The sequence below is a fragment of the Pan troglodytes genome, chromosome 8, assembly GCF_028858775.2.
Source record: "Pan troglodytes isolate AG18354 chromosome 8, NHGRI_mPanTro3-v2.0_pri, whole genome shotgun sequence".
NCBI classification, from domain to species: domain Eukaryota; kingdom Metazoa; phylum Chordata; class Mammalia; order Primates; family Hominidae; genus Pan; species Pan troglodytes.
In genome coordinates, this window is record NC_072406.2 from 20,489,173 (window position 1) to 20,516,393 (window position 27,221).

A 27,221-nucleotide genomic window follows, 5' to 3' on the forward strand; every position below is an offset into this window, starting at 1 on the left:
AGAAAGAATAAAAGTATTACAAGTCAGAATTAAGATGCTAATAACTCAAACAATGATTAGGTAACATCATGAAATGAGAAAGGAGAGAGAGACAGTGGAGGTTAGGAGAGGGAATATAATCATTTAAGATAGTAGGGATAGTCCAAGATAGTCTAAACACTGTTGGATTGATGGAAGAAGAAATAAAAGAATAATATAAAAATGTGAATGCAGAGTAAAAGTAGGAGTATTGTTAATTTGCTATATACCTTTTCTTTATAGCAAAGAGTCAACAGATGTCTTATTTTTATCAAAAAAAATTTTTTGAAGTATGACTATCACAATATTTAGAGTTAGGGAGTAACTACAAAAAAAAAAAAAAACTACGTACAGGCCAGGCATAGTGGCTCACACCTGTAATCCTGTAATCCCAGTACTTTGAGAGGCTGAAGTGCGAGGACTGCTTGAGCCCCGAAGTTTGAGATTAACCTGGGCAATGTAGCAAGACCCGATCTCTACAAAAAAAATAAAAATAAAAATTAGCTGGGTGTGGTGGTGCACACCTGTAATCCCAGCTACTTGGGAGGCTGAGGTGGAAGGATCACTTGAGCCCAGGAGGTTGAGGCTGCAGTGAGCTATGATTGCACCACTGCACTCCAGCCTGGGCAAAGAGTGAGACCTCATTCCAAAAAAAAAAAAAAGGAAAACTGCAAACTACATATAGAAATATTAGAAGGGGATATGTGTGGGAAGTGAGCATGAGAGATAAATATGGTAAAATTCTCCTTTTTATTACAAACACTTATCTACTATATTATTCACTAGATGTATTTATATTTTGATAAAAAAGAAAGAGAAAAGTATTTGGAGGAAAGGAAGACAACAAGAGGAGTAGGCAAAGGCATAGAAAATGTGGCACTTTGCTAAAATGGGTTTTTAATTCCTTAATCAACCAATACTTACCCATTTTCTTCTGTGGTTTTATTCCTTTTCTCTTTTACCCTATCACCACTCTTCTTTTCTCTCTCTGTAATTTCACCCTGATACACCTTGTCTCCAATAAGCCTGAAATACAAGAGACAGTTGTGCTACCAGCTTGCAGTTCGAAGACAAATTCAGACATGGATCTTATAACCATGACAACCCCAGGAAATATTTTTATTTGCCTTTTGGATGTGTAGAAAGAATGCATTCCAGACTAGGGCACTACCTCTGAATCATTCATTTTATTCTAGGGCAATTTTCAACAGGTCCAAATAGCAAGACCCAACCCATGGTGCCTCTGTGATTCTCCAGGAGAAAAGTCACAAGATCTGCTCACACTACCGTGAAGATTCACCAACTTACATCTGACCTGGGCCAAAAATTAAACCCAACACCTAGCCCGTTTTACATATCTTTACTTCTTGGCTCAGAGAAGGAGGAAAGATATCCAATCTAGTATATCAAAGGTTCTACACTGCCTTGTCTTTCAGCCCTCAACTTCACCATGGAGGAGGAAGAGCCTCCTGAAAGCTCTTCCCAGATCTCCCTAACTGAAGAAGACCCTCTTGGTCTGACTTTCCATCTTTATCATATTTGCAACTGTCTGAAATTCATCTCACTTATTCTTTGTTCATCTATCTATTGACTGTTTCTCCCTACTGGAATCTGTGCAGCACTGTGATGCTGTCTTTCTCAGAGAAGTGCACCAGTTTTCATGAAGAGTAACCTGGCCCATAAAGGTCATTCATTTGTTGAAGGGGAGGAAGGAAAGAAAGACAGGAAGAAAAAAATTGAATAAAAAAGAGAAAATAGAAGGAAGGGAGAGAGACGAGGAGGGAAGGAAAGAAAAGGAAGGAAGGAAGGTAGGTAGGTAGGAAGGAAAGAAGGAAGGAAGGGAGGGAAGGAGGGAGGGAGGGAGAGAGGGAGGGAAGGAGGGAGGGAAAAAGAGAAGAAGAAAAGGAATGAATGAATGAATGAACCAACCAATGAATTTGAACAAAAGAATTGACCTTCTGATCTATATACCATCTACTGGAATATAAATCCTCACAGTCACAAGGCTGTGGACCTCACATCTCAGGCTCAACCTGACCACCCTAGGCAGAAATCTTCATCCCTGACCAGCGTGTCACCTACATAGTGAAGTTGGTGATGAAAGCTGCAGCTGGAATCTGCATCTGGAACTCAATGTCCTGGTCTTCAGAAGCTCTGTTCAGCATTCTGCAGGAAACCGTAGTGAAGGCATAACGGGAAATGATGGTAGACTTCACTGAGAATTCTGTCATCAAAGGTTTGGTTTTCTGTAGGAATGAAAACACACAGTATCATCGGTGATGCATGAAAGCATTTTGGTGGTAGTGGAACATCTTTTTTTTTTTCCACAAGGGAAATAATCTTCAGTTTGGGAGCCTTTGGCATGTGATTCCTATCTCCTTTCTTCTTCTTTTCCTGATTTCCCCATTTTTAACTCCCTTCCTTTGTAAAACAACCTTGGTTGTTTTGCATAAACAATTAATAACACACAAGCAAATCTTTTAACCTGACTTTAACAAGTGAACACAGTGAAGACGTCCAATTTGGCAGAAAATACACGTTCCTTAAACAGTTCAATCATCGGAATTTTAGAAGTAAAGTATGTGCTGTATATAATACTCTTCTGTTATCACTTTTATATCACATTTACAGGACTGCCGAAATGTTCCAAAAACCGGAACATGACTAACAAAAATCTCGTATTTTAAAATTACTTTCAATGTCCACTTAGAGAAACGATACACCAGAGCTTCCCTATCTGAATTACAGATGCATTACTGTGAAATAGGAATCAATACTGAACTCAGCAGAGTATCTAGAGAATTTAGAATCCAGAAAAAGGAACACCTAAGTCTGTGCTAATTAAATTTCTCCCAAAAGCCCCTGATGAGAGCAGTAACTAGAAGATGCAAATGTAAAAGCCTGTTAAAACTCTTCAGGGCTTTTTCTAGTCCTTAAAACAGAGCTACATCTGGTGACAGCTGGTAGCAGAGGCCTGAAGAAGGAAGAAAACATTTGTAAGGAAAGCCACAAGCCACTACTGAGTGGTTATCTAACTCCAGGAACTGGCCAAGCAATTAACAAGCATGTTATGGGCTGTGTCCTCCTAGAATACACATGTTGAAGCCCTAACCTACTATGGGAGGTGGTGGGGTTGGGGGGAAGGCAGTATTTGGAGATGAGTGCCTTTGGGAGAAATTGATTTAGATGAGGTAATGAAGGTGGGGTCTCTATGATGGGATTAATGCCCTTAAGAGAGGAGACATAAGAGAGCTCTCTCTATCTCTCTCTCTCCATGTGTGTGCACCAAGAAAGACCATGTGGGCACACATTGAGAAGGCAGCTGTCTGCAAGCCAGGACAAGAGCCCTCATCAAAAACCAAACCCTGCAGAACCTGGGTCTTGGACTTCCAGCCTCTAGAACTGTGAGAAAATAAATGTATGCTGTTTAAGCCACATGGTCTATAGAATTTTGTTATGGAAGCCCGAGCAAGCTAAAACAAGACATTACCCCATGACAGTCTTTGAAGACATATGCAGTAGGTGTTTTATTCCCATTTCATAGATGGAGGGAAGTCAAGCTTAGTGAGGGCACATATTGGTCCATGCCAGCAAGTAATGGATGTGGAACTTGAACCCGATCCCACTTACTTCAAAGTCTGAACTGGCCACTATTATGTGAGACTGTCTGGCTGCCCTCTGCAGACACGTCCTGCTCATAATTGTGTGCTCAACCCCTGTGCTGGCCCTGGGCACACAAAGGCTCTCAAAACATGTTGAATGCAACTGGCTTACTCTGATAAGATTCTACTCTCTCCTTCAGGAACTGTCACCTAGCTGGGCAATGTTTATTTCAACCCTCATCTGCTTTATTAATTTATTTACAGCCCTAGGCCTGTTTTCAAAACAGATATAAGGTTGCGACCTATTGCTATCAAAGACATATTCCTGCTGTGATATACAAAGATCATCACAAACCTTGCTTCAAAAAAGTTACTACAGAGGGTTATTCTATTTAAACAAATATGCACTCAAAATGTTTGCATCAAATCACGATCTGCATACAAACCACCAAAAGCTTGAGAGACATTTTCTTTGATGTATTAGAGAGGTGGCTATAAATATCAAGTGCACCGGCTGGGCGCAGTGGCTCACACCTGTAGTCCCGGCACTTTGGGAGGCCAAGGTGGACAGATCACCTGAGTTCAGGAGTTCAAGACCAGTCTGGCCAACATGGTGAAACCCGTCTTTACTAGAAATACAATTAGCTGCGTGTGGTGGTGCATGACTGCAGTCCTGGCTACTCAGGTGGCTGAGGCAGGAGAATTGCTTGAAGCAGGGAGGCAAATATTGCAGTGAGTCAAGATTGTGCCACTGCACTTCAGCCTGGGTGACAGAGCAAGACCCTGTCACAGAAAAAAATATATATATGTACATATATGTGCATGTGTATATATATCATATATATCATACATATCACATATATATCATACATATCACATATATATCATACATATCACATATATATCATATATCACATATATCATATATATCACATATAGATCATATATATCACATATAGATCATACATATCACATATATATCATACATATCACATATATATCATACATATCACATATATCACATATATATCATATATATCACATATATATCTCATATATATCACATATATCATATATCTCACATATATATCATATATCTCACATATATATCATATATCTCACATATATATCATATATCACTATATATCATATATATCACATATATCATATATATCACATATATATCATATATATCACATATATCACATATGTATCACATATATCACATATATATCATATATATCACATATATATGATGTATATATCATATATATATATATCGAGCACACCTGAGGATGGACTTGAACACCCACAAGACAGGGAGCTTCAAGGGTTGGAGCCAAGCACATGAGGAAGGGGAGAGAATGGGCAAGCACTCCATGCAAAGGTGTCAGGGCCATTCATCTTTGTAGCAGACTGTGCAAGAACTTCCAGTCTTGGTAATTCAAAAAAACCAGAGACAAATGGAACAGCTTAACGAAAATGTTAGGGGATGTGCATCTTTCTTAGAGAGACAGAAGGGATAAACATTTACAGTTCATTTAAGTAATGATCAAGTTTAAAAAAAAAATCTGAGTATGACTGAAAGACTTTTGCCTAAAAGAGGAAAAGAAACCTTCCAGTTTAGTTTGAGAAGGAATTATTTCAAAGTAGCCCTTCTCAAAGTGTGGTCCTCGGACCAGCAGCATCACCATCACCTGGAAACTTGCTAGAGCTTCTCAGACTCCATCCAAATCCACAGAATCAGAAACTCAGAGGGTGGGCCCAGCAAGCTGCAGTTTAACAAGCCCTTCAGGTCATTCTAATGCCTGATCAAGCTTGAGAATGACTCTTTTCAACTAATTGAACTTTAAAATATATATTTCTTCATCTGCAAGTGAAAAGGGCTTGAATAAATCACCAAAATTACATCCACATCTGTGATCCACAGATTTAAGGCAAAGCTAAAACTGAGGAATAAAACCTTTGGGTTTAGGAAATTATGTCTGAATTGAGAAGCTGTATTATACAGTATCATTTAATGGAAACCTAGTCACTTCAGGACAAAATCTGTCTCTCTCCTCCAAAGCGATTAGGATTAAAAAAGAGACTCCAACATGTAGCTTCACCAAATGTTTCTGTTAAATGATCTCATTAAAAACATTTCATACATTTCAGTAAAGGCAATGAGGATTAGGCTGGGGATGATAATGATAATGATCTTAACAGCATGACAACCTGTGGGGTATTTTTTAAAGTTAAAATTTGTATCTCATTATCTTTCAAAAAAAGAACCCCAAGGTGAATAAGACCATGAATTGAGAGGAAGTGTTTACTTTGATCTGTGTTATTTCTGGAACAGGTTTTCTTTCTAAATTATCCATGATTAAATATATTCTTTTATCTCCAAATCTAAACTGGTGTATAAGAAATGCCCCACGGCTGTGATCTTGTGAATTTGCGAAGCATCTAGAATACCACTGCACCCAGCTCTGATTTCTACAGATGCATTGGAAAGTAAATAGGAATCAATGCTTTAAAAAAAATCCTACAAACTCAGTATATTCTAGCTTTATCATTCTCTGCTTTATTTAAAATTTAAACTGGTGTTTTAAAAATTATCAAGTAACATATGCACATGGCAAAAACTTCTAATTATGCTGAATATAAAATGAAAATAGCAGTCTCCCTCCCACCCTGGATTCACAGTTCCATTTCCCAGAGACAATGTTTGACAACTTTTGTATATCCTTCCATAAATATATACTGTACTAATTTGCTTAATCTCACCTAGTGATATAGTTAGTTCATCTTTCTTTATCTGTGTTTTAGCTATCTCATGCTGCTTAACAAATCACTCTAAAACTCAGTGGTTTAAAACAGCAGCAATCTTTATGTTTTCTCTCAGGGTTTCTGTGGGTCATGAATTCCAGAAGGGCTTGGCTGGGAGGTCTGGCTTCTCTACAAAAGGTGGCTGAAGTTGGAATTGTGAGTTGCTGAGGCAGCCAAGGCTGGCATCTCTCTATCTCATGTTGTCCCTCAATCCCCTCTCTATAGTCCTTCCAAATGGGCAAGTGTAGATGAACTCACAGCATGGGCCACTACACATGAGTCAGCTGGTCACCTGGTAGCCATAGGCTTTACTGGTCACCTGGTAGCTTTCCCAACAGCAAGGTGGAAGCTAGATGCCCTGTCATGCCCTGACCTCAAAAATCACAATGCATTACTTCTATCATACTCTACTGGTCAAAGCAGGCACAAAGGCACACTCAGTTTCAAAGGCAGAGGGCACAGACCCCCATCTCCATGGGAGGAATGGCACATTCAAGTGCTGCCATCTTTGGAAAATGCAATCTGCCACTGAACAAAAAATATCTACCTCCTTCCTTTTTAAAAATAGCTGCATAGTATTACATTTTATGGACGCATTAAATTTTAGTTAACCAGTTCTCCCATCATCCATCATCCATTTGTAATTATTTTTCATCATTTTTGGAAAGTCCTTTCAGATGTCCCTGCTCTCTCATTCATCCGTAGCAGGAGTAGGCAAGCTATGCCAGGCAGGCCACACTGTTTGTAAATAAAGTTTTATTGAAACACAGCCACATCCATTCATTTACATACTGTCTATGGCTGCTTTTCTGCTACAATGGCAGGAAAAACATGGAGAATAACTCAGCTGAGCCCAGCTGCTCCTGCCAAGGAGCCCGGCTCATGCGGGAAGCTGCACTGCCCCCTCCGGAGCAGCCATCTGCCAACTGAACACCCCAGAGCAACCTCCAGCAACACCACAGGCCAGAAGAATCACCCAGCTGAGCTCTGTCCAAATCCTTCCCCACCAAATGATGGGATAAAATGGTTGTTGCTCTAAGCCACTGAATTTTGTGGAAAATTTTTGTGCAGCAATAGAAAACTTGAACACCTGTCTAGTCTCTGTAGACATTCGAGTTTGCAACCCCACTTCAGTGTGACTGCTGGTGAGTGAAATTTAGTTATTTTATTAGTTATTTCCAACTTTATGTCATTTCTGATCTTTACACACTTTGTTATGTTTTGTAAACTAAACTTTCAGCATATTAAAAATATGCTTGAAATTTTTTTGGAAGAAGTTAAACTATGAAGATAAACTGTAAAGAAAAAGAGCTTCTTAAATATAAACTCTTCACTTTTCCAGTCTAGGCCAAAGTCATTCACTGTGTGACTTTGCCAGATCACACAGGTAAAAGGTAGTCAACCCCAATGGCCATCCAAAGCCTAGATTTCCAATCCTGTCTCTTTCAAAAAAGAACACAGTGGCCGGGCACAGTGGCTCACGCCTGTAATCCCAGCACTTTAGAAGGCTGAAGCAGGTGGATCACGAGGTCAGGAGATCAAGACCATCCTGGCTAACACAGTGAAACCCTGTCTCTACTAAAAAAACAAAAAACAAAAAATTAGCTGGGCGTGGTGGCGGGCACCAGCTACTCAGGAGGCTGAGGCAGGAGAATAGCGTGAACCTGGGAGGCAGAGCTTCCAGTGAGCGGAGATCACACCACTGCACTCCAGCCTGGGTGACAGAGCGAGACTGTGTCTCAAAAAAAAAGAACACAGAGACACCTTGGCTAATTCAAGCCTTTTCGCAGTGATTATTGTTTGATAACCAATAAAATATAGAACTCCAAAGGTATAGTAAATATAATTCAGTCTTTGGTGCTAATTCAAAAGTTACTTGTGAACCTCAGTTATCATCCATTAAATTGTACACATTGAAGATAGAGGACATTAAACTGAATGTATTCTCTGAACTGTAGTCATATTCTGACACTTCAAAAATTCTTCTTGTCAATTTATCATGTAATTCTTTTACATAAAAGTAGAATACTAGTGGGGGGAGAGTATTAAGTTGACATCCTAGATAAGCAGAAGTTTACAGCTGTAGCTGCACACTGTTCCAAGTAAAATTTAGCTCCTTCTGCTAATAGTTCTTGCTTAGTAGTATTTTTAAAATAGATCAAAATCTTCTTCACTTAGTATGCTTGAGAATATTTTCAATGTCATGGTGATTTGTTCTTATTTATGAGATAAGAAATAATTTCATTAAATTTAAAATGTGAAAACTAGAAGATACCTGACAATATTAAGTTTATCACATTATCTTCTTATACCTTAAATTAAGTGTATAGATTTAGTAGAATTTTCCACAATATTACATCAAGAATATGAAGCTTAGTTTATGGGCCTAAGAGACAGGCTGAAAAAAGGTTCAAGAAACTATTTTAGCTTTTGTGCTTCTGCCCAGCTACAATTCTCCCAGGAGCCCCTGCTGTTACTGACATACCACAGCCTGGCCCTTCTCTTACAGTTTCCTTGGTGCAGAATCTACTAGATTCAATTAGGCACAAGTCTATCCCCCTCCCAGTTACCAACCCTTACCCCTGCCCTGGTAGATTATGGGATTGTAAACACGAAGAACAGAAGCCATGACTACTACTTACTCCTGTTGTCCTTCTCCTTCCCCTTCCCTTCTCCCTCCTTTTCCTTCTTCTCCTTCTCTTTCTTCTTTCTTCTTCCTTCTTTCTTCTTCCTTCTTTCTTCTTCCTCCTTTCTTCTTCCTTCTTTCTTCTTCCTCCTTTCTTCTTCCCCCTTCTTCTTCTTCTTATTCTTTCTTCTTCCTTCTTCTTCTTTCCCTTCCCCTCCTCCTCCTCCTTCTTCTTTGCATTAGAAAGAGTTTCTATTTAGATCATGAGACATAATAGTGCTTAACATGGTGTTCTTTTTTTACCTACAGCTCTCAAGATAGAGGAAAACTATATATATATATGAAATCTAATCTTTTATGTCTAAAGAGATAGGGGATATAGGAATGGGTAAGTGGATAGATGGATAGATAGATAGATGGATGGATAGATAGATGGATGGATAGATAGATAGATAGATAGATAGATAGATAGATAGATAGATACCTTGACTATAAGACCTTCCAGTGTTGAGAAGAAAGATAAATCAGTGAGGTCTGCAAAAGTAAGAAAAGGTTTTAAAACAGATGTAGTATTTACATTTGGTGAAAGAGAACAGAAAGAACACTCTAAGAACACGGAAGACATGGAAATGGAAATGAATCACAGCACATTCCCAGATCAATGACTAGAAAGGAGAGCATGCTGTGAGAAGAATATTGGACAGGCAGGTAACACAGGAAACGGACAACCCTAAAGAACAAGCGAGGCCTTTGAAAGGCAGAAGCTCATGAAAATGTGTCATGAAAGGAAGGATACAAAACAGTGGCCTCACTTTTTCCCAGTGCACGGTTCTTAAAAATCCAACATGCTTTCCATATTTCTATTTAAGTCATAACTTTGTTTTGGGATGTCCGCTGGAAAATAGTGGTAAAAAAAATCTTCCTGTGACATAAGATAATTTCTTCATTATTTTTTCCTACAAAGGCAACACAGATGGAAAAGTCATTTGAGGCAGGGAGTGTCTTAATTGCTCAAGGGACCCAAGCTTTGGGTATGACTCATGTGAGGCACTTAAAATCAAGCCACCCGAGGACGTCCTGAGTCACCCAAGATGCCATCTGGAAATGTGGTGGAGAAATGGTTGGGACGGCCTTTGCCAGCACTCAGGCCACAGTGCCTCTTCCTAGAAGATTAACCTTTCATTGTTTTCTTTCAGTCTAACCAGTCTTTAGCAACCATGAGAAGTCATTATGGAGGTGGGAGAGAACTTTAGAAATCATCTAACTCTGCTCCCCTTTGTTTTAGAGAGAAGGCTGGAGCGTGGCAGTTGGCTGACTCCACGCACCAAATCTCTACTAACCCTTAATGCTTCTCCTTTCTGAGAAAAACAATACAGGGCCAGGCGTGGTGGCTCACGCCTGTAATCCCAGCACTTTGGGGGTCAAAGCTGGTGGATCACCTGAGATCAGGAGTTTGAGACCAGCCTGGCCAACATGGTGAAACCCCGTCTCTATTAAAAATGCAAAAAATTAGCCAGGTGTGATGATGGGTGCCCATAATCCCAGCTACTCAGGAGGCTAAGGCAGGAGAATCACTTGAACCCGGGAAGAGGAGGTTGCAGTGAGCCGAGATAATGCCATTGCACTCCAGCCTGGGTGACAAGAGCAAAACTCCATCTCAAAAAAAAAAAAAAATACAGCCCATGTTGTTATTGAATGAAACAGGAGAAAAAGGCACTTCCCCAACTGCTAGATTTACCACCTCGGGGAAATCATTTTACCCCTCTGTAGACAGGAAATGGCATCGGTTCTGAATCACCTACTTGTGCTAATACAGTCTACGTAGTGATGTTTCATTATATTTAGGGGAGAAGGAAAACAAAATGCCATTTTTATTTTTATACAAGAAAACCCTCCCCCTCCCCCGCCCCATTCTATACACTTCCTGAAAAGGATGCACACAATGGTCAGAGTTGGGCACAGGCACAGACACACATATGACTGGTCCTCAATGAGGTATGATGCCCAGAGTCATGCTACCTGCTGTATTGACTGTATTTTCTTGTTTTCTATATTCTTGATGCTCTGGCATTTGGGGCTTTGATCCTGGAAAGACCATCCCTCCCAGGGCTGGCTTGTTCCTAGGAACAGCAGACAACCCTGCTGCAAGCACACCTTTGATATATAAACCGACCAATCCATAGCCACACATCCAACCATCTCCCATATCAAACTCATGCACCTCGGCTGGGCGCGGTGGCTCACGCCTGTAATCCCAGCACTTTGGGAGGGCAGGGCAGGCGGATCACCTGAGGTCAGGAGTTTAAGACCAGCCTGGCCAACATGGCGAAACCCATCTTTACTAAAAATACGAAAATTAGCCGGGCGCGATGATGCATGCCTGTAATCCCAGGTACTCGGGAGGCCTCTAATCCCAGGTGCTCGGGAGACTGAGGCGCGAGACTCACTTGAACCCAGGAGGTGGAGGCTGTAGTGAGCCGAGATCGCACCACTGGGCTCCAGCCTGGGCCACAGAGTGAGACTCTGTCTCAAAATAATAATAATAATAACAATAATAATAAATAAAACTAATGCGCCAAGCCAATACTCCCCCTACCCTAAATCTCCCCAGGACCAGGTACCTGACAACTAGAGACCAACCCTACAGCCAATCCTAAACCTCCTCAGCCTACCTACTATGCTGCCTTGCCCATTCCTTCCCATGAAAACTCTAATGCAGGCTCTGAGACACACGCTGTCCTCTGCACCTTCTGCCCCTGACCCACCCTGGTGCTTCCCCATGTGTCCTGGCATGGTATGCTGCCGCCCCTGCCTCCAGGGATCTGTGAGTATGAAATTCCTCCTTCATGTCAGTCATTTCTCTGTCTGTGTATCTTACCACACTAGATAGAAACAAACCCTGAGCACAAACTGTAGAACACCTGCTGCAAAGCAGACACAAAGACAGACCCTGCAGTCAGGAGGTTAAATGATGGCAGCGAATCCTCTTGGGAAACCCAGGCCAGGATCCATTCAGCACCATGGAAACTCACACACAAAGATCCCCCTGCTTTCCAAAGAGTAAATATTTTGTGTGTATGTATGCCAGGGAGCTTCATAAAAAGGGTATCTAATTAATTCAGAATAAAATCAAACAAATTCCTGTGGTCCTGGCAGTGTTACGGGAGTACCAGCTGTTGCCATCCACATTCTATTCATTAATTCAAGCACGGAACATTCAGAGGATGACAACTGGAGGGAGATGGCAAGAATGCAGGCTAGAAGGAGACTCATAGGATGAACTGAGCTCCAGAGGCAAGCAGGAGGCGCATCACGCAGGGTTGCACACGTCCTTGGAGCTTATCCCACGGGTGATGTGGAGTCACTGAAGACATGCACGCAAGAGAGTGATGCGCCAGGTCTACCACTGGAAAGATCATTCTAGTACCAACTGGATGGTCAGTAAAGTTCATGTTAAAAATTTATGATAGTTGTAAGACTTTCAAAATTCTAAGAAATTTCTAAGAAAATCTAAGAGGTTATATAAATGGTCTAAGCTAAGGAGTCAAGAAAATCTTTGTACCCTTAGAGGCTACGTGTACAAAGCCTCTTTTTCCTTTCCTTTGAAAGGAAAACATAAACTACTTATTACTTAGGAACTGAGCACTTTTATGTGGCAAACATACCAGAAAGAAAGTTAATAAATGATAGATTCAGAGAGGCATTCTTCCAGTTTAGAAGACAGAAGGTATCTATCACATACAAAGGTCTCTGATAAATTGACAATGAGGTGGATAAAAAACACAATAGAAAGATGGGCAAAGGACCTGGAAAAAAAAAAAAAGCAATTCACAGGAGAATGACTCTGAATGGCTAACAAATATAATTTAAAATGTCCAAATCCTTGTTATGGAGAATGGTTTGAGCAATAAAAGAAAAAAATTCCAAATTCATACATAGGCAGGGAAATGCAAGTTAAAGGAGCAATGAGATATCACTTCCTAAGTAAGAGATTGGCAAATTTAAAAGAGTAATTATATCAGTTGCTTGCAGAAATGTGTATATTCATCATTGCTGATAGACATGGTATGAATACAGATAGTGTTAAGAGTAATAGTATTCAAAAATTAATCTGACATCTATCAAAAAAAAAAGATTGTTTTCGAGACAGAGTCTTGCTCTGTTGCCCAAGCTAGAGTGCAGTGGTGCAATCTCAGCTCACTGCAACCTATGCCTCCCGGGTTCAAGCAATCCTCCTGCCTCAGCCTCCTGAGTAGCTGGGATTACAGGCATGCACCACCACACTTGGCAAATTTTTGTATTTTTTAGTAGAGATGGGGTTTCACCATGTTAGCCAGGCTGGTCTTGAACTCCAGACCTCAGGTGATTCACCCCCCTCAGCCTCCCAAACTGCTGAGATTACAGGCGTGAGCCATCGAGCCTGGCAAAATTTAAAATGTATATGCAGTTTGAATTGTAAGTCGTAGAATTAAAAACACCCACATAAAAGAAGAAATGAAAGTGTTTTTTGAAGGATTGTATACAGGGTGAAAAAATCTGGAAATAAATTGAGAGTTCATCAATAACAGAAAGTTTAGTAAATTATAATACATATAAATATAAATACAGATTTAAATACATATAACTGAGAGGCCCATTTGGTGTATTAGTTAAGAGCATGGACTCAGACACTGAACTGGACTCAAATCCTGGCTCTACCACCTCTTCCCAGGTGTGGCGTCTTGGGAAAGTTACTCTCTCTGAATTTGTTTTCTCATCTGTAAAATGCCTCAAATAATTGTTATAAGAGTAATTGAGGGCCAGATGCAGTGGCTCACGCCTGTAATCCCAACACTTTGGGAGGCCGAGGTGGGCGGACCACCTGAGGTCAGGAGTTTGAGACCAACCTAGCCAACATGGTGAAACCCCATCTCTACTAAAAAATACAAAAATTAGCCAAGTGTGGTGGTACATGCCTGTAATCCCAGCTACTCAGGAGGCTGAGGCAGGAGGATCTCTTCAACCCAGGAGGCAGAGGTTGCAGTGAGCTGAGATCACGCCACTGCACTCCAGCCTGAACAACAAGAGTGAGACTCTGTAAGCATTCGGTTGACATGAGCCGTCACATGCACCCATGGTTTTAGAGCAATGATCAGAGGTCTCCCATATGCAAATGTACCTCGGGTTCCCCTGCTGCATTCTATTTTTCAGTGGCACTTGTCATCATCTCAATTATCAGTATGCTTACAATTTACATGTATGTACGTATTGCTGGGAGGCTATTCTCCATGAATCTCTGGTGTTTCTGCACAATTTGCAAGCAGAGACTCTAGCTGCCTTTGCTGGGAATTACCTCTACAAACGTATAGTGAACAGCCTCAGAAGACAGGTTCCCCCTTCAGGGAAGAAGACAGTTTGGCTTAATGTGCAGAATAATAAAGAAAATGTCTCCCTCCAGGAGCAAAGACCAGGCAGGCTTAGTGCTCATTATTAAAGAGTCGCGTTCCCTAAGTTAAGGGCTCCTTTCACACAATGCAAACCAACTGCATGGCAGGTGTCATCTGGCCATGTCTGTCACCTTCTGGGAACCAGGGGAATGGCACACATGCTTTGACTACTGCTATTACTGTGAGTAATAAATCATCCTTTGTCTCTGACCCAGGAGTCTCCTGTTTTCTGCTAGCATCCATGAAATGGTAACAAACTGGCTTATTAGCTTGTAAGTAGCTTTAATCTCAGCACCCTCACAGTTCTTGACATGTTTATGTACATATGTCATTGTCTAGGATTATGTGAACATGGAGAAAACATGAAAGAAGGAATACTAGGCAAATGAATTTGGGGTATGGGGAGGCAAGATTGGGAGGATCAGAAGAAGGAAAGCAGATGAGAAAACCAAGCAAAAAAATTTTTTTTAATTCAAAATCTCAATCCAAACAAAGATGGTCATGATTGTAATATTGGAAATGACAAGAAATCTGAATCCACTCAAACACCAGCCAGGTGCAGGGAGGGCTAGGATAAATGCCTCACCAGAGTCTAAAGGCATGTCTCTACATTTTGATATTTCACTCCATGCACAGTAGTAAGGAAGAACTGAGGTAGTTTCAAATAAGCTCTTAGAGCTTCTGAACATTTGCCCGGGTCCCAATCTCTTAGCCTCCAGCAGCATTGAGAGCCTATCCAACTTTCATCACGTGATGCTTTAGTCTACAAATGTCAATTCTTTGGTTGCTTTAGTTGTTTACTTCACAACAAAGCTCTCATTTCCTGAGTAAGGATGTCATAAAAATAAATAAAAGTTATATTTAGGCTTTAAAAAAATAAACCTGCAAAGACCTTTGTGTTTTTAGTCCTACTGAAATAATCAGGTCTCCTTCCAGAAAAAAGAAAAAAAAAATCCACTTAAAGAAAGCCTTATAAAAGACTCAGCTATGCTGTTTCATCTCAGAATTTTTCTACAAGCAACTTTATATGTTTTGGAGGATCTGCAAGCAAAGTGGATACCTGGTTCAAAATAAATAGAAGAATGAGGGAATGGACTTTCAAGATGCACCATGAATATACCTACCAGCCTCTGCAACAGTCTGACTTGCCTCGGGACCCTGAGTCCATCCTAGAAAAGAGAAGAGACTGTTAAAAAGGTGATTTTTAAAAGAGAAGAGACATGAAATATGATTGTGAGGTCATTCTCACATGAGTTATACAAGGGGGTTAAAATCTATTCAAATTCACCAAAAGCTGTATCTATCCTGAAAAGCAGTTTTGACTTTTTATCACGGAGTTTGTTTCCAGGCCAGAATTAGAATTCATCCCTGTCAGATCTGGTTGACTCTTAACCCATAATGTCACACTACCTCGTCGCCTGAGCATTCTTCTATCTGTAAGAGGAGATGGATGAAATGACAAGAACAAAAAGATAGAGTATTTGTATTCTGTTTCATTTTATTTGGGGCCTCAAGTTAAACTCTTTGCTACTGTGTCTATTACAGTAAGTAAATGTATTCAGTCTTAATTCCAGTGGGCTCACTATTCAACTTAAAACTCCAGGAAACTCTGGAAGCAAAACTGAACTTATCTTGAATTTTCTTCATGGTGTCTTTTCTGGATGATTTCTTATATGCTTCCACATGCAGGGGAGGGATGCGGGAAAGTGATGAAATCGTCTTTTTTTAGACATTGCCTCGCTGTGTTGCTCAGGTTGGAGTGCGGTGGTGCGATCACAGCTCACTGCAGCCTCAAACTCCCTGGCTCAAGCCATCCCCCGACTTCAACCTCCCAAGCAGCTGGGACTGCAGGCATGAGCCGCCAGATCGGGGTCATTTTTGTATTTTTTGTAGAGACAGGGTCTCGCTATGTTGTCCAGGTTGATCTCATACTCCTGGGTTCAAGCAAACTTCTCACCTCAGCCTCTCAAAGTGCTGAGATTTATAGGCGTGAGCCACTGTGCCCGGCCAAAAGATATTTTTTAAAAAAACTCATTAATAATTAATTAACTAGACGCTCTGGACTAATTTAAAGGTCTTAGCTGATTATATGGATGTTACTCATGGCAAATCTCATTAACTAATAGAAGTGTAAACTATTGTTGCTGGGAGTAATAAGTTTTCCTTCCTTTCCGGAGGGCAGTTTTACAATGTAGATCAAAAACATAAGAAATATGCCTAGACTTCGTGTCTATTTTTCTTTTTTTTTTTTTTTTTTTTGAGACAGTCTCACTCTGTTGCCCAGGCTGGAGTGCTGTGGCATGGTCTTGGCTCACTGCAACCTCCGCCTCCCAGGTTCAAGCGATTCTCCTGCCTCAGCCTCTGGAGTAGCTGGGATTACAGGTGCCTGCCACTATGCCCCACTAAGTTTTGTATTTTTAGTAGAGATGGAGTTTCACCATGTTGGCCAGGCTGGTCTCGAACTCCTGACCTCGTGATTCACCTGCCTCGGCCTCCCAAAGTGCTGGGATTACAGGCGTGAGCCACCGCGTTCGGCATTTTTTTTTTTTTTTTTTTTTTTTTAGATGTAGTCTTGTTCTGTTGCCCAGGCTGGAGTGCAGTAACGCCACCTTGGCTCACTGCAATCTCCAACTCCCGGGTTCAAGCGATTCCCCTGCCTTAGCCTCCTGAGTAGCTGGGACTACAGGCATGCACCACCACGCCTGGCTAATTTTATTTTTGTATTTTAGTAGAGACGGAGTTTCACCATGTTGGCCAGCATGGTCTGGATCTCCTGACCTCGTGATCCGCCCGCCTCTGCCTCCCAAAGTGCTGGAATTACAGGCATGAGCCACCGTGCCTGGCCAAGTTTAACTTTTTATGATACTGCCAAACTGTTTTCCAAAGTGGCTGTAACATTCTGCATTCCCACCAGTATGCAATCTTTTAATTTATAAATTCTACTTACAGAAAAGGGAAGAAAATACTGATAGAAAAAAAATGAACACAAAAGAAAATTCTTGGCAATGTTTAAAACAATTGCTCATAATTAGAAAAAGCCTAAAATGCCCTGAAAATGTGGTTCGGTTAAGTAGACGATGATACATTGATTAATTACCACACAGCTACTGAAAATAAGGACCTGCACCTACATTTACTAGCATGAATCAACATTCATTTTACTGGACTTCAAGGTTGTTCTCCAAATATATTCCTAGCTCTCTGCCAGAGGGATTAGTCCTTGTGAGTAGACAGGGTCATGTGACTAGTTCTGGCCAATAAGTTATGAATGTAAGTAACATTAGTCCCTTCTGAGCCAAGCACTAAGTTAATGTTCAGTGTCCCAGAACTGCCTTTTCTTCAGCACAGTAATTAGTAATGTTTGGGGTAATGACTGCTCCATGAAGCCCAAGTTCACAGTGACCAACAGGTGCAGAGCTGCTCCACTGCTGACCCAAGATGGACAAGGTGTATAAGCAAGACGTAAGAGTTTGTTGTTTAAGACATTGAGAATTGGGGATTGCCGGATACCACAGTGTAACCTAGTCTATCCTGAGAGATATGTTCATGACACAATTTTAAGTGATGAAATCAGGTAACAAAATACTATATGTAACATGATCCCATTTTTGTAAGTGTAAGTGTTTTTATGTATAGAATGTGCATCAAAGTGCTAATCAATGGCTGTTACCTTTGACAACTTGTTTTTTAAACTTTTCTGTATGACCTCAAGTCTTAACAAAATGCAGATATTTCCATTTTGAAGACTAAAAGTATAAGAGAAACTCTTTTAGCCCCATTCCCTGCTTTATCTCCCCACCCAAAAATATATATACATTGTAAGTTGCCATTCTAAGCCATTATAGAGTCTACTATTCAATAGAACATGGGATGGAGAAAAATAGTACAGGATTTAGGCTGACATCCACCCTGACTCCAAGTAAGAACCTATCGATGAAAGAGTCAAACTCTGTAAAATATTTGAAGAGATTTATTCTGATCCAAATATCAGTGACCATGGCCCATGACACAGCCCTCAGAAGATCCAGAGAATACGTGCCCAGGGTGTCGGGGCGCAGCTGCTTGGTTTTATACATTTTAGGGAGACATGAGACGTCAATCAAACACGTGTAAGATATACATTGGTTCAGTCCAGAAAGGCAGGACATCTCGAAGGTGGTGGGGGCTTCCAGGTTATACGTAGATGTAAAAGTTTTCTGATTGGCAACTGGTTGAAAGAGTTATTATCAATAGAAAGGAATCTCTGGGTTATAATAAGAGGTTGTGGAGACCAAAATTTTATCATGCAGATGAAGCCCCCAGGTAGCAGGCTTCAGAGAGCATCAACTGTAAATGTTTCCCATCACACTTAAGATCTGTGTTGATGTTCATGCTGGAGGGGTACAAGGAGGCATGTCAAACCCCCACTTCCCAGACCCTCACTTCCCGTGATGGTCTGAACCAGTCTTTCAGGTTAAACTTAGAGGGCCCTGGACTAGAGGAGGAAGTCCACTCAGTTGGTTGGCGGGCCTTCAAATTTTATTCTTGGTTTACAAACCAAACACTTCCTAGGAGTATATCAGTTTTGGAATTCTAAAATGAGGTGAGGCTGGGCACAGTGGCTCATGCCTGTAATCCCAGCACTCCGGGAGGCTGTGGTGAGTGGATCACCTGAGGTCAAGAGTTAGAAACCAACCTGGCCAACATGGTGAAACCTCATCTCTGTTTTAAAAAGACAAAAATTAGCTGGGCGTGGTGGCACATGCCTACAGTCCCAGCTCCTTGGGAGGCTGAGGCAGGAGAATCTCTTGAACCCAGGAGGTGGAGGTTGCAGTGAGCCGAGATCATGCCACTGTACTCCAGCCTGGGCAACAATGCGAGAGTCCATCTCAAAAAAAAATAAAAAGTAAAAGTAAATTAATTAATTAAATTAAATAAAATGAGGTGAGATGCACAAGAGACTGTGAAAGGAAGGCCATCATAGGGACCCTGGGCAAGTTCTTTATCAGTCCTGCATGATCATCTCTTGCCCTTCCCTCCCTAAATCGTGGAGCAGCCTGGGGACCACTTAAAATAACTATGGACAGAAGGAAAGCCCAGCCCCTCTCAGGTATTAAGTTCCCTGATTGATCTAAAGTATTTTCTTTGAAGTTTTCTCTTTTGTAAAATAGGTTTTCTGAGAAAATAAGCATGCTTCAAGGAGAACAAGAGAAGCTGGTTTTTCATTTTTGAGATGCCTGTCTGATGTCTCAGGGGATCACTATGGCCACACTTCAGTCCAAGTTTCAACTCAGCTTGACCCAGAATCAAAACTTCCCAGTACACATACATTGCTGGTGCCAGCTAGGATTGAAAGTGCAAATGACATTAATACCATCATCGTTTTTAGTTAAGAATTCCTGATCCTTTTTATTGTTTGAGTGTTTTCCCGGTGCCTTTTAAGAAACGAGGGGTGGAGTCTGGCTACAGAAAATAACTGACTCCCAGCTTCAGGCAAAACTACCATAAATAGCCATCTTAGAGCTTCCACTGACTTCCTTGAGGCCCCAAATCATGGACTTAAGAGATGGTGCTACCCAGGTGAAGTTATTTCTCCAGCATCAGAACAGAAGATATCCAGACCACAACATTTATTGAGAAAAACATAAGCCACCATCTCTGCCACCAAGGACCATACTCTCTAATTTTCAAAAATATATATGCTCACGAAAGCACAATAGACAAAGTGAGTTTTATAAGTTATTAAAGAAATAGATGAAAGAAGAGATCACTATGCTCTTGAGTGACCGTGAAAGGCTTTATGAAGAAGACAGGGCTGCAGCTTAGCTGTGGAGATGTGTCTTGGAGTGGGATGAAAGGGAAGAAGAAAGTGAAAGAGAATCAGGTTCAACACAGGAACAATCCTCAGAAAATCAACTTCATAGACCTGCACCTGCCTCTAACACAAATGGACCCAGCAACATCACCACCAGGAAACAGAAGGTGAGGTAAAGGCTTCCCTAGCACAAGCATGTGTCAGTAACATCATCAGAGCTGTGGAGTGTGGAATCTCCAAACCTACCCCGTTATCAATTAGTGCAACTATATGTGGAAATAAAAACCTGCCAGTGCCGCTTAAATGTTTATAATTTGACGAATAGGGGTTGTGTTTTTCTTCCCAGGATCCATCAGAGCATCAGATCATGACTGAGGGAGGAAGAGAGATAGGTACTTGAGTCATCTCGAGAGTCCATCCATGGGAAAGAATGGGAGGCATGAGGAGAGAAACGAAGCCTAATTCTGGAGCACAGACACTCCACCTTTGGTATGGATGCTGTAATGACCCGGTTGACTTAAAGACAGATGTAAAGGCGAGGTTTGCATCCTCCATTCTTCTTTTGAGCTATAACATTGTATCTGTGACTCTAGGTCCCATAACACAGGCATCCCCATCGCCGGGGAGTGGACAGGTACAGGTTGGCGGCCCATTAGGAATCGGGCCACACAGCAGGTGAGCAGTGGGCGAGCCCGCATTACCGGCTGAGCTTTGCCTCCTAATGCTCCAGGCACTGGATTCTCATAGGAGGCAAACACTATTGTGAACTGTGCATGCAAGGGATCTAGGTTGTGTTCTCCTTATGAGATTCTTACTAATGTCTGGTGATTTTAGGTGGAACAATTTCATCCTAAAACCATCCCTCCCACCCCCATTCCGTGGAAAACTTGTCTTCCACAAAACCAGTCCCTGGTGCTAGAAAGGTTGAGGACTGCTGCCATAACAGATCCAAGAGCCATTACACCAAGGCCAGCTTCAGCCAAACACCTTCAACTGACTGAAGTCATGAGTTCCTAGAGGGATCTGTACAAGGAATTTATCTACCACCTGGCCCCATTCTTCTAAGGGCATTCTGAAATGCTGAAACCAAAACCGAGAAACTAAAGGGCCAATTACCTTAGAGATCTGCTATAGGACCTGGAACAGAACCAAGGGCTAGATGTTGGAAAGTCACCTGAGATGCCATTTATCATGTGGGCTGAGAACGGTTAGTCTGAGAATATTCCCATTTGGGTAATTCTATATCACTCACCCCAAATTTTTCTTCCTTGAAAGTAATGTTGCTGCAAGTTTGTTTAGCTATTAATCATTTGCAATTTGGGATGCCTATCACCTTGGTAATGGAAGAAGAAACCTGATATTACAGCTAAAATTCCAAACAATTTCCAGAAAGATTTGTTTTTTAAGTTTTTTTGAGGCAGAGTCTCAAGTCATACCACCCAGGCTGGAGTGCAGTGGCATGATTACGGCTCACTGCAGCCTTGACTACCTGGGCTCAGGTGATCCTCCCACCTCAGCCTCCCAAGTACCTGGGACTACAGGTGCATGCCACCATGCCCAGCTAATTTTTGTACTTTTAGTAGACATGGGGTTTCAACCATGTTGTCCAGGCTGGTCTTGAACTCCTGGGCTCAAGCTATCTGCCCACCTCAGCCTCCCAAACTGCTGGGATTACAGGTGTGAACCACTGTGCCTGGCCGATTAAAATTTTTTAAAAGCAACTGCCATTAGGCAAGTCACCCTGTTTATTTTATTTACCTATAAAATATCAGGGGTGGGGCGCAGTGGCTCATGCCTGTAATCTCAGCACTTTGGGAGGTCAAGGCAGGCCGATCATCTGAGATCAGGAGTTCGAGACCAGCCTGGCCAACACGGTAAAGCCCCGTCTCTACAAAAATACAAAAATTATCCAAGTGTGGTGGTGTGTGCCTGTAGTCCCAGCTACTTGGGAGGCTGAGGCAGGAGAATTGCTTGAATCTGGGAGGCGGAGGTTGCAGTGAGCCAAGATCATGCCACTGCACTCCAGCCTGGGCAACAGAGTGAGACTGTCTCAAAAAAAAAAAAAAAAGAGAGAGAGACAGACAGAGAAAAGAAAAGAAAAATCAGGGAACTGGATGTTTCTTGTGGGAAAATAATGAGTGGTTCAGAACCTTCCTCCTAAAAAAAGCTCAGGTCTTCATCCTCTGGCCCCCATCTTCCTAAATCGACGTACTCCACTGTTCCTCAGATCCAGAAACACCAGGCTGGCATTCCCAGCAGCAACGCTGATGACATGATAAGCAAGATCTCCTTATATGTGAGCATCCAAGGACTTGGGGAAAGTGCTAGTTAGGAACACCAAGTCACACATAGCTCATCACCCAGTTCTCAGGACTTCCCCACCCTTCCTTTCCACCCTCAAGAAATGGCATATGGCTGCTTTGGGAGTGACCAAATCCCTGGAATTTCTCCCACAGCATACTCCTTCCGCACTCTGCCCTACAAACTCATTTCAACAATCCAGCCCTGCACATAAGGGAGACGTTATTGAATGGCCAGAAGCTTACAAAATCTTTCACTGGCTTTGTTTTTTACAGAGTTAAAAAAAAATAGCTATCTTGATTTTTGTTGTTTTTTTCCCCCCCAAAATGCAAAAATTTGCTTCTCAGTGAGAATTTATAAGAAATTAAAAATCTGGAAATGTCCAATTCAGGGAATTAGAAATGTATCACCACAATAGATGTTTGAATTATGATTAGCATATATTGCACATCACCTATGTGCCATGAGCTACAAATACAAATCACATTTAAATAAATTCAACTAAATTATAAAAGAGAACATGGCTTGCTGTTTGAAGGATTTGCTGAGAGCCCCAGCTTTGGTGTTCGGCACATCTACACTCCAATCCAGGCTTTGCACATAGTAGGTTGTTGCAGCTGTCACTTCTCAGAAAGGACTTCCTGGTTGTCCTTTGTCAAATAAGTACATTGAGACATTACAGCGGTAGTCAGAGACTTAACTAGGCTGTGCATAAATAGTAAAAGCAGCTAATATTACCTAAGTGTTTACTATACGCAAATGCTTTGCCTGAATTAACTCATTTAATCCTCAAACAACCATAAAAGCAGAAGTGTGTTTTTTTATAAAAATTAAATTATTATTTACATGCTAATAAAACATAAGCTCCAGGACACCTCACTTGTGCAAGCCCCTAAAAATGCGTGATATTTGTGGTGCCTGTCAGATTGTCAAAATGTGTAATTTGTTGTGCTTTCTTTATCATTCTAAACAAATAGTCATTTTAGCACCTAATTTTGTAGTTATAATTTGATACTTTTTTCCTTCAAGAGGGTCCTGCAAATTGTATAAACTTTACTCTCCTCCCAAAGCCTAGATCCACCCCTGCCTATGTAGTAGGAATTATTAACAACTCTATATTGCAGATGATGAAACTGAGACCCAGAGAGGTTAAGTGACTTGCCCAGGTTCACACAGCCAGTAAGTGATGGGGTCCAGATTTGAGCCCAGGCAGTCCAGCACCACATGGAGTACTCAACCAGAATACATTACTGCCTTTTATTATTTTCACATAAAGCTCCTAGCAAACTCCCTGAGACATTGGGACATTACAGATACTCAATAACTGGTGGCTTTTACTATTTTGTCAATCTAAAACTGCTTTGATAATAATGGGAATATAACTCTATCTTTAAAGACACCATATAAATTTAAGCTAACAAAACAGATAAGTCTGTAGCAGACAGTTTTTATACCAGGGATTTTCTTTTAAATACTAATTTCCCAAAATATCCTTTAAAAATACTACTATTCAAAGTGTGCGGCTAGGCACAGTGGCTTATGCCTGTAATCCCAGCACTTTGGGAGGCCAGGGCAGGTGGATCACTTGAGCTCAGGAGTTTGAGACCAGCCTGGCCAACGTGATGTATTTTTGTCTCTATTAAAAATACAAAAATTAGCCAGGCATGGTGGAGTGCACCACCTGTAATCCCATCTGCTTGGGAGGCTGAGGCATGAGAATCACTTGAACCCAGGAGCCAGAGGTTGCAGAGAGCAGAGAGCCCGCCACTGCACTCCAGCCTGGGCGACACAGCGAGATTCCATCTCAAAAAAAAAAAAAAAAAAAAAAAAAAACTAAAATGTGTTCCATGGACCACCTGCATCAGAATCATCTGCACCCCATCCCAAATCTAATGGATCTAAACCAATGGAAGTGGAACACAGGAAGCTGAATGTTTAATGAACACCCCAAGTGACTTCTTCCACCCCAAGGGTGAAAACCACTGCTTTTAGGAGTCATTCCACTATGGGTTACTGAGTACCCACTGTCTACAGATGGGGTGAAGGGTGAGAGGTGAAGGAACTTGAATCTAAGGTGTTACTGGTATATTTCCAATTACAGGTGAATGACAAATAACTGCAATGCAAGTTAACAGTCATATTCAGCTATATTAAAATTTGCATAAGATTTGCATAGACTTACATTTTTAAAATTAAGTTTACATACAATTTTAAAGACCATAATGATTGAGAATAGAGTGCTCATTACATTCCCAGGTTCTGTTCTAAGATTTAAGTATATTAATTGTTTCACTTTTCAAAATCCTAACTAAGTAATTGCATCATCCCCATACAGAGATAGAGGCTCACAAACGTTAAGTAACTCCTCAGTAAGTGCAGAGCCAAGATTTGAACCCAGAATTCTGGTGCTAAAGCCTATGCTCTCAAACCCTATATCACAAAAACTAAATATAAAAAAGAACGGATTAGGGATAAAAGGTAAAATTGAAAGTTCATAGAACTTTATACCTTGGATTTTTTTTCCTGATTTAGTCATTTTCAAGATAAATAAATATTGTGCTGGGTTGAAGACAGCATGAAATCACTAAAATAGGTCAAGCCATGTTTTTTTTATGACAGCGAGTCCATAGACTGTGAAGCCTACTTGAACTTGGTAGATGCCAGAGTTTCAACAGCCTTCCTAGTTCAGACACAGAATCTTTGTTTCAGTCCATCCCACACTGTCCTGTCTCCACGCCCCCAAAAAAGTTTCAAGATCTTTACCCTAAATTCCTTCACTCAGCATGTCAGCAGCATGAGTCTAAGACCATGGCCAGCATTAAGTGCTGACAGTGTTTTAAGCACTTGTGTGTCATAATGCATTCAGTCCTCACAACCCTGTCATTTCTCCACATTTCACAGAAGAGGAATATAAGGCCGAAAGGCACTTGACCAGGGTCCCAGAGCTGATAAGTGACAGAACCAAGAATCAAGTGGTCCCAGACATCCTGGCACCAAGCCCATGCCTTCAGCCATCTACTAAAACATCTCCCAGTTATTGAGCGTCCACTGTATACCAGGTGCTTAACACAAACTAGCTGAGTCCTTGCAAGTTTGCTCAAAAAGAGCCGCATTCCCTGCCCTGACCAACGAGGACATGAAGGCTCTGAGAGATTAAAGGGCTTGCCCAGAACACACAACTAAAGCCCAGCCTGTCTCTGCATCCAAAGCCTGCACTTTTCCAACATCACTATGATGCCTCCTGGGATTTTATTAGCTACTCCCCCCCAGAAGGAAGTATCATTACTACCACTTTACTGTTAAGCACATTCACAGGACAGAGAACATGAAGATAACTGTCTTCATATTTAGGCAGTTGGTCTTCAAAACTGCTCTTCAAAACAGGGGCTGGAAAAGGGAGAAAAGGTCCGCCTACTTGTATCTTCCTCCCACCGTGCACAAACACGCTGGAAGCTAAACGGCTTAAATATTTAAATGGCATGTGTGTGAAAGCACTTCTACTTTGTGACAGGGCCATGTTGCACATTAGCTCTCAATGCTATTTGTGTGAACCCGCTTCATACTTTTTAAAGACAAAAAATGCTCTATTCATCATTTTATTGACATTTCATATTTGCAGGTTTTATTCGCCTGCGAGGTTAAGACATTTGAAACACAAATCCTGACAAACGCACAGACCAGCAACTCGAGGAACTCAGACGCTTTGGCTCTCGGTGCTGGCCACCTTTAAATGCTAAACCACCGGTAGGTAGTCACTAAATGGGAAAGTCGTGTTCTCCCGGTTTTCAGGTGGGAAAAGCTGAGGCTCCCAGGAGTCTAGAACTCCTCTCATATTGCCTTTCTCCCTGGATCAACTGGGAATGATGATAACAGCAGACTGCCCCCCACGCGTGATAAGGAAAAAACCTTGTAATTATAATAACTTTTGGAGCTACCTCAGAAATTAACAACGACGAACAGAAATCTGCGCAATCAACAGGAGCCAAGAAGAAAAACTCGGCTCCGCAGGACAAGTCCCGGGCACAGTTCTGCAGGAAGCCTCAGGCCAGATTAGGCACCGCGGCTCACACAGAGGTGACGCACGAGTGACCCACAGAGAGGGACCCCTGGGCCTCTGGTGGGGGCCTGGGAGACGGTCGAAGGGGGCCCGGGCAGAAGCTCCGCGGCCGGACCGGCGGAGGGAAGGGGGCGGCCGCGCCCGGGACCCGGCTCCCCGCGGCTCCACTTACCTGCTCCGAAGAGTGGCCCCAGCTCTGCGCCTCTTCCTGCGACCCCACACACAGGGACAGCCCCAGGCACAGCCCCAGCAGCAGGAGCATGGCGGGGCGAGGGCGCGGGACGCTCGGGGACCCGGCGGGACACGCTTTGCAGCGCCCAGGGCTCCAGCCACTGCGGGACGCTCTCGGGGCCGCCCACCCCACGGCCCCAGCCCGGACCCCGCCCACCCCGCGGTCCCAGCCCGGACCCCGCCCACCCCACGGTCCCAGCCCGGACCCCGCCCACCCTGCGGTCCCCTCCTGGACTCCGCCTACCCCAGTCCCAGCCCGGACCCCTTCCACCCCGCGGTCCCCTTCTGGACTCCAACTCTCCCACCCCAGCCCAGACCCCACTTCCCCGCCCCAGACCTTCCCAGACCCTGCCTC

At 42.1% G+C, this 27,221-nt stretch overlaps 1 protein-coding gene across 3 annotated transcripts in view; it reads right to left on the minus strand.

Moving 5' to 3' along the window:
* The window catches only part of ITIH5 (inter-alpha-trypsin inhibitor heavy chain 5), a 106,820-nt gene extending 79,805 nt beyond the window's left edge, over positions 1-27,015 (minus strand). For 2 of the 3 annotated variants that reach the window (XM_016962616.4, XM_063781343.1), the window contains exons 1-4: positions 26,808-27,015; positions 15,608-15,652; positions 2,101-2,264; positions 943-1,044 (exon numbers count right to left, since the gene is read on the minus strand). In XM_016962616.4, coding sequence (XP_016818105.3) covers positions 943-1,044; positions 2,101-2,264; positions 15,608-15,652; positions 26,808-26,897 — 401 coding nt within the window. In that variant the 5' untranslated portion in view covers positions 26,898-27,015. Of the gene's footprint in view, positions 1-942; positions 1,045-2,100; positions 2,265-9,073; positions 9,302-15,607; positions 15,653-26,807 lie in introns of those variants that run through there. The other variant, XM_016962617.4, reaches the window with a different exon arrangement.
* Positions 27,016-27,221: the final 206 nt, after the last annotated feature.